The sequence below is a fragment of the Trachymyrmex septentrionalis genome, unplaced genomic scaffold (assembly GCF_001594115.1).
Source record: "Trachymyrmex septentrionalis isolate Tsep2-gDNA-1 unplaced genomic scaffold, Tsep1.0 scaffold9, whole genome shotgun sequence".
NCBI lineage: Eukaryota > Metazoa > Arthropoda > Insecta > Hymenoptera > Formicidae > Trachymyrmex > Trachymyrmex septentrionalis.
This window is the reverse complement of record NW_017306091.1, coordinates 567298-575606: the sequence shown is the minus strand read 5'-3', so window position 1 is coordinate 575606 and position 8309 is coordinate 567298. Positions and strand designations below refer to the sequence as shown.

The 8309-nt window shown below is 36.3% G+C and overlaps 1 protein-coding gene across 1 annotated transcript in view; it reads right to left on the bottom strand.

The window, feature by feature from the left end:
* The window catches only part of LOC108755996 (cytoplasmic dynein 2 heavy chain 1), a 22258-nt gene extending 15258 nt beyond the window's left edge, over positions 1 to 7000 (bottom strand). The window contains exons 1-14 of the mRNA XM_018499516.1: positions 6667 to 7000; positions 6022 to 6350; positions 5346 to 5508; positions 4618 to 4799; positions 4443 to 4555; positions 3893 to 4138; positions 3384 to 3604; positions 2854 to 3252; positions 2534 to 2775; positions 2045 to 2368; positions 1802 to 1868; positions 1207 to 1543; positions 740 to 1091; positions 257 to 599 (exon numbers count right to left, since the gene is read on the bottom strand). Of these exons, the coding sequence (XP_018355018.1) occupies positions 257 to 599; positions 740 to 1091; positions 1207 to 1543; positions 1802 to 1868; positions 2045 to 2368; positions 2534 to 2775; positions 2854 to 3252; positions 3384 to 3604; positions 3893 to 4138; positions 4443 to 4555; positions 4618 to 4799; positions 5346 to 5508; positions 6022 to 6350; positions 6667 to 6906 (3558 nt within the window). The 5' untranslated portion in view covers positions 6907 to 7000. The remainder of the gene's footprint in view (positions 1 to 256; positions 600 to 739; positions 1092 to 1206; positions 1544 to 1801; positions 1869 to 2044; positions 2369 to 2533; positions 2776 to 2853; positions 3253 to 3383; positions 3605 to 3892; positions 4139 to 4442; positions 4556 to 4617; positions 4800 to 5345; positions 5509 to 6021; positions 6351 to 6666) is intronic.
* Positions 7001 to 8309: the final 1309 nt, after the last annotated feature.

Here is an 8309-nt window from a genome sequence, read left to right as displayed (position 1 = left end):
ATATATGTCGCGTTTGTGACAATTTCAGAATTATATACGATATATGTATGTAAATGTAAATATATGGCTTCATATCAGGTTGTCTTACTAAAATCTTACTAAATATACCTATTATTTTTAATAATTTTTTGGCGAGATAAACTTGTCATAAAATAAAACCTCATTTATAAAAAAAATTGAATATTGTAAATACTGAAATATTTAAAACTATCGTTCCTTTTTTCAAATAAATTATCTTAAAATTGCAAGTTCTCACTTTTATTCGATCCTCGTTCTTCTTTAGCGCTTCTATACAAGCAAACAAGTGACCTAAAGTAATACCCCGTGGATTTTCGACCTTCAGGCCCAGTATAGGAATTAATTCAGTCCAATGCTCGTCGGCGATTTCATCTCCCCGAAGCGGTTGGATAGATTCGATCGCAGATCTAACTTCCTTTATTTTTTTACCGACGAAGGTATCAATTTCCATATTGTCATGCAACCGAATCTTATTCTCCCAGGAATCAAGCCAATCATGGAGTCTCGGTAATCTTCTTCTAGCTACAGCCCACTCCTCGCTTTCTTGATTTTTCAACTCCTCCAAAAACTCAGATTGGAATCTACGATTGTGTTTGATACAATAATTAATTTATCTCTCGTTAAAAATACCATATAAAAAATAATTTTGTTGACATAGAGAAGGAAACAAAAAGTTTCTAAAGTTTCTAATTTCATAAAGAAGGTCTTCGGTTAAAGAGACCTGTAATTTGACTCTTCAGTTTCCAATTCACGTTCCACTTGTGATATATTAATGTCATCGTCCTCCAGGACATTTTCGAGGTCCAGGGATATTCTCTTACAGTCCGCTTTCAAAGAATCCAGCTGCCCGTTTAAATTGAGCCAACGTTCTTTCATCGACACTAACCAATCGAGAGTGAGATTCTCCGATCTCGCTAACCACTTGACCTGCCATCTTTCTCTTTCGTCCCTTAGAGCTATCGCCCTGTGACGGAGATTAACTTTAGCGTCCTCCAACAGACGTGTCATAACAGCCTTATGCTTTTCCAGACGATCTTCCAAATCTTGCAAAGCGGCGTGAGCCGCGTTGACGCCTGCAGGAAAAGAACATACAAAACGAAGGCTCAATTTGTATTTTTGTTTGCAATTTAAGGAAAATAGATTCTCTTAGAGAAATTATACGACAATCTTATTTGGCGAGAACGTTACCGTCGAGCTTCTCACTGGTCCACGCGGCCATAACTTTGGCGAGCACAGCAACGACTTCCATCTCCTCGGCGATTCCTGCTGATTGTTGCTCAATGCGAGCATGAGCCTCGTGAGCTAATCCGACCTCTTCTACATTACGCGGTCTACGTTCGAGCTCCTTGGACGCAAAGGACAGGAAGTCTACGATTGCCACCAAACGTGAGGATGCTTCCGCTCTCAGATCAGAACTCAGTCGTTCCCAATAATGACGAGACGCGATTTCCAAATCATTCCTCGTCGTTGCTGTGTCGATGCACACGCACGAGATTTTTACCTCGCATCCGCGTAATTTTCCAACCTATCTCGACAAAAATTAAATATATATACTCTATTACTTAGTTAAACCGATATATTGTGAAGTATATTATAAATGTTCCAACATATTGTGAAGTTTATTATAAATGTTCAATACAAAAACAAATTGAAAGCTATTCATAAATAAGAAACAAGATGCATGTTAAAGTAGTCAAAAATTAAATCTTGGAAACTGGTATTTTTGTTTTTTATTCATTTATAAGTACATAATATACTTTGATTCCCATAATATGAGACTTACCTCTTGAGCCCACTGTTTCGCCTCTTTAAAAGCTTTCGCCCATTCTTGGGGAGGTTTACCTTTCAATCTAGAAAATTATAGACCGATGTAGATGTATAATATATATTAATACAAATTCTTTTTAATTTAACACATTTACTGATCCTGTTTTAATCAATTTTTTTTTTCTATAAAAAAATTAATAGAATTTTATTTGCAGTAATTTCTTACATAAAATATTATAGTGCATTATTTTAATTTTACCGTTCACCAACGTCGATATTGGCCGGTGTTGCTAGATTTAGCCATTTGGTCCTAAATAATTCAAGAGTGGACAAGACGATTTCAACTTGTTTGTAAACGCCACTGAATAGATACGCGTTTTTCTGCACTAAATCACCAAAGCGCGCATCGGCGATGTCTCCGACACCTCTAAAATTCACAGGAATAGAAAGCGATCGGCGTATACCGGAGTATAATTTTGCGCGAATATCCTCGAGTGGCGGTCTCCATTGTAAAGATCCATCCCGAAAAGTGAGCTCCACTCGAATCTCGGACAGCTTCCTCGACAAGGATGGCAAGGCATTCCTGGATGAACAATAAAATAAAACAGTTTTAAGCTAATTATTTTCGAAAAACATCAGTATATCAGTAATTTCATGCAATTAACTATCTGTATATACACAACACTTTATTATAATCCAAAGTTTCGGATTTTTTAGATCTCTTTTGAATTTTTTCGCAAAGTTATACCTGTATGCTACACCTAACGCTTTCAAGAGTTGCCGATCCCAATGCAGCTTCCAAGCTCTCGCATTACCATGTTCTGAATCCACCGCATCGACAATTCCCCTCATATTTGTCAACGTTTCTTTCCATATGTTCTGATTTCCGACAAGGTGCACAGCATCGCCTTTCAACAAGCCCGACACATAATCTCGCAAGGTAGAGTGCTTTGAAATCAATTCCGAGTTTTGTCGAGCAAACTTTACTACCTGCATAAAATATATTATGCCAAATTCTATCAACTTGCAACATTTATCTAAATAACGCAGGACGCGATCCTTTCTTACCAATTCTTTCAATCTAGCGGTATACACATCAACGAGGTGAGGGTCAGACCAAACGACACCCGATTGTTCCTGAACAGCTCGCGCTAATTCAAGAGCTATCGTCAACATAAGCGGTCTCTGGGAAGGCACCATTCGATCGCCAATCGTGTTGTGGAATGTAGCGACCTGCTGAAGAGCTCTAGCTCGTCCTGCTAAAGACGAGGCTCTATCCACCAGCTCTCTAATCTCTCTCGGCAATTCGACACCTTCGCCAGATAATGCTCTGGCTTCTCTAATCAGAGTCATCAATCGGGGATCGTAGGTCACTCGCATCATGCTAGTGCCAGTAAGTTCAACCACCGGCGAATCGATGCCTAAGCTTAAATCCTTCTTGGCTATATCGTCCTTGGTGGTATTTATCTGCGAATAAAAACGCACTACTAAGCTTTCTAAAGATATATATAATACTAGATTATACAATTTGCCTAATTTTAATATGATTTGAATAAATGAGAAGTATATTGTATTAAAGATATATAATTAAAAGTTACCCATGACTCAACCAAATCCCGTTTTTTCTCTTCCGCTTCTTTCAGCGCACTTGACAAACGCGCTGCCACTTCTTCGTACCCCGGAAGATCAACAAGCAGCTCTTTTCCTAATTTAGCTAAACTCTCGAGCCGTACCTCCGCAGATCTAGCAGCTTGAACCTCTTGTAGCACTTTAGGAGCATCCAGAAGATATTCCGTGTCGGGACCAGCTAAACGATTCTCTAGAATCCCGTATATTTCCAAAAAAATATTTAACTGATGAAAACAAATTTGAATTGTACAGATTAGCGTTTTCAATATCTATCGTCTATTATCCTTGATAGTGTCAAAGAAAAAAAATATTTGTAAATATCAATAATATCAGTAATCAATTTATATGATTGTAAAAAAAAGGGGAAAAAATAATACACAAATTCTTCTTTTTCTTTTCTATTTTTAACATATTTATATGTCTAAGAGATATGAAGAACATTTTAGTTTAGTTCAAGAGGGCGATTAGATCACTCTACCGATTAGATCACGATACGCTGCAAGTAGAGACTCTCGTTCTCCGCGTAAGGCTCTCTTAAGCCCTTCCCTCTTCATCAGTTCACTGTATCTCTCGAATTCGGCTACCAGAGCGCTTGGAGTATCAGCATCGGCAATGTGATCCTTCAGCTTCTGAGCAACGCGTTCTTCGGCTGGTATCAAGCCGTCCTCGATTTTACGCCTCAATCTATTCCATTCATTGTCCCAGTCATCATTGCCCAGAGCAACTGCAAATTATTAACATTTATTTATTTAAAGTATATATTTATATAGTCGTTAATTTATATTATTTAATAATTTATTATACTGTTCATTTTTAATTATTTCAATTTTTTTTATTAAACAATTTATGAGAAATTGCAAGTACAAAAACTGCTTTGTCTATTTTAATTATAATATTATCTGCAACTTTTGGAGACAAAAACTAATTGATTATTTTGTAATTTCTTCACGTAAAAAGAACCAATGATTCATCAAAAAATATATTATTCTGCATAAAATATTTCTAAAACAAATCTCCTTCCAATGTACCTGTCGTATCATCAAACGTTTGGAGCAATTTCTCGATACCGAGTCCCGATCTCTCACTCGGAGTCAGAAGTTTACTCAATTGGCGATGCTGCGCACGTAACTCGGACATCTGCCTAGAAGATTGCGACTACGTTATTATTACATTCCATACCGTTTCGTATGCATTAACGCCTACCTGAGGTTTCTGCCGAGCTTCGAGCATTTCTCTGGTACGAAGATCGGTCCGCGCCAAGGATGGAGCGAATGATGCGGCCAGAAAAGCTTCGTTAGTTTCTGCGTTGCATTCACCCACTTTTCGCATACTGTCGCTCCGAATGCAATTGTTTCGTCCTTTGCGCGAGTATCGGTCATGTCGACCTAACGAATTACATTTCATAAAATGTCATATGTATGAGATAACGGTTACTTAATAGTGTTATCAAATCAAATGGTAGGTATACAAAAAAAAAAATGATTTTACTGAAGTATCTAGTTACTAAAAATTTAGGCAGATATAGATCTAAAAATAATTTTATTGAACCATCAAAGTAATTATGTAAGAAATTTAAGCATGACAATTAATGCTGCAAAAAGTTCTGAAATTCTAACAAGCAGCTTGAGTGTCCTAACATAATTATTTTGATAGTACAACAAAATTATTTTTAGATCTGTATCTAACTAAATTTTTAGATACTTCAGAAAAACTGTTTTCCGTGTAAACACCTCTTTGACACTTTTTCAAATCAAATCTCATACATCAATAAAAATATCAACATTTTCATAAACAATGATTTTATTTTTAAACAATTCTAGACGTGTCAAAGACTTTTTGCCAATTTATGAGTGTGCCCTCGAAACGTCTTGACTCTGTAGTTGATTATAGACAATTATGGATAATTTAAGGCTAAATTATAGTTGACGTACCGCATCGAGATAATTTTGTATCAGCTGAACCACTTCGTTCCCGATTACATCGAGAAACGATTTCATTCGTTCCTCGGTATACACTGGTCCCCCTAACTTCCATAAATCATCCACGAATACAGAAATAGCTTCACAAGCTTCTTCCACAGCGATCAATCCATCTCTGTAAAAGAAACGTAAGGAAAAAAGGTATAATTGCATAAAACAGTAATGGGCCGTTTACAATGGAATATTATTATGTAGTAAATCTTATAAACAAGAAATTGATCAATCACAGTCGATTATTTTCTTCATATTTGATTACGATTCGATTTCTTACTTGTGACTTAAGTTCATTTCTATCAACGTAGTTTAATTTTAATCTTGGTACTATTAACTCTTAATTTTTTTCCAATTTTAGCGCCGGTGTTTCAAAATCTATTCTTACTTTAAAATCAATTTAAGTAATGTCTTAATACGACTCTATGATTAGCTTATTATGATATCATAATATTGTACTTAAAACGGTTTTAAATATAAGAATCAACTATAAATATCGACCTAAGAATTAGAAAAAGATAAAAAGTCAGTTGAACCGAGATATTAAAATCTAAACTTTAAATTAGTAGAACCGAGCATTACTACATTATTTCCATTGTAGACAGCCCTTTAAGATAGTCGAAGTAACAATGTGCACCTTGACACCGCGGCGCTTTCGAGTTCGATCTTGATGTTCTTCACGGACTTGGCAGCTTCCTCGCAATTCGTTCTCTCGTGCGACCGTTTGGCTTCATCCCTTTTTCGCTTCCAAAATTCCTCTTCCTCCACAACAGTAGTCGAAAATCCGGAGCTGAGTAGTCCCTCCTCCAATTTCTTCAAACAAGACGTACTTAAACCAGACGAGCGAAGGGTAGGCGCCCATACCTGACGGAGACCCTCAATCAGTACCGATCCATCCCCGCAGCCAGTGGAAGCCACCTGGACCACATCGTGAAAGTTCTCTTCTGTTACCGTCGCCGCTGTCACCTGCACGAATTTTCGCACCATCAGCATATGTAAATAGCACGTTAAATCGCGACTTTCTAGAAAATGCTTTCTATCATCAAGAAAGTCACACTTGTCAGTCGGTATGACGGTAATTAAAAGTAAACGGTAGCTAACTGTAAGAGAAATGTACGGAAGAACGGATTAAGCAGATTTCAAGAAAGGTAAGAAAGCAAATCAATAAATATATCCCATCGATAAAAAAGCCTTTTTCTTATTCGTTAATCTCCTGCACTTATTCATCAATTTTCATAATTAAAATGTTTTTTTTTTTTCTTTTGCAAAGAAGAGTCTCTACCTTAAAGAAGACCAACGTGTTTCTTATACCGGCGGGCAATTCGGTGCTCAATTTCAAACGGACTTGATTCCGATCGGTGTCGACCGGCCTGGCGCATAGAGTTCTGCACGAGGACTGCTCCAGGAAGCGATCGAGGATCTCGCGATCCTCGATGTCCTCGTCGTCGTGTTGCACGGACGCGCTGAAGAAGTTCCCCGCCGTGGAGACTATCAAATACCTACGTTTGTCGGCGACCACCATTTCGTCGTTTGGTTTTAAATCTCGTTTTAAATGGAGTGAATTAAATCACACGGGTGTACCGTGCTCCATCGTGCTTGTAAAGAGCGGTTGCTCGACCCGGTCGTCGTCATCAGTCGTCACGACGACCAACAATCAACACACAACACAGCTGTCACTATCGCTACATGCATCGTTGCACGTGCGCAGATATGCGTGACGCTGCTCGATTCTGTCAGATGGCTTTCTGTAATTGTGTTACACATTAAAAAAAAAAAAAGAGAAATCATTTTCTGGACTGGTGAAACATTAGATATTATATAGTAAGAAGTGTCAAACCTTAACGTCCTTATTCGCGCAGATTTAAGAAGTGTTATTTATTGACCAGCTAGTTATAGAGAAGTTAAACAAAGGAAACGGCAAGTTACAAAAGAATACATTTAACCTGCTTGAATAAAAAAAAAAGAGGAACATTATTATTCAAAGCGCATTAATCCTCAATAAACACAAGTCATACTCCATTTTCTAGCAATGCATTATCGGATGCTCTCTAATTTTGTTCCTAATTAGTTGTTGCTCACGACATCGGTAAATTTAGAAAGATAACACAAATACACACGATCCATTATTAAAAGTATTGTACTTTTTTGTAAACTATGTAGCGAGAGCCCTGATAAGATAAACTTCTCAGTGACTAGACATATATTTAATATCTATATATATCCGGATACTAGAATTTATTTTTACTAATCCCTCTCAAATGCTTTTTTTACAATGTTATAATTTAATTATATTTAAAGATTAGAATTAAATTAAAATATTGTATTTAAAAGAACATTTGTGAGATTAATATTAAAATATAAATAAATATAAAGTTTTGTGTAAATGTTTGGATATAGATATTAAATGTCTGATTACTGCGACGTTTAGAAATTTCATGCATTTTTTAAACAGTTACTGGATAGTTATATTAACTTTGACTAGCAACTGAGAAGTAAAACTACTTAAAATTCCAATCAAGATGTAACGGCTTTGCGTGCAATTACTGTGAACAAAGGATGCGCAAAATCTTTTTACTGAACAGAAGCAGGATTAAATGAACACAGTATTTTAATAATAACAATCTGTTAATATTAAACAACAATTAAACAACACAGGTTTTTGCCCACTTCCTACGTAGTATTGTTACGACTAATAAAAATAATACGTAATATCAGATAATAACTGAATAGGTGTCTAGGAAAAACTGCATACATTTCTAGCAAGGAGTTGTAATAAAAATATATAACGTATAAAATATATAAACGTTCAAAAACGTTACGCGAGAGAAATCATTTTAATCGCTAAATACATAATTAAATTTTGCAAATGTAATAAATCTTTCTCATGAAAAAAGTAGTAAGAGTGATTGCGAGATGATACTTCGG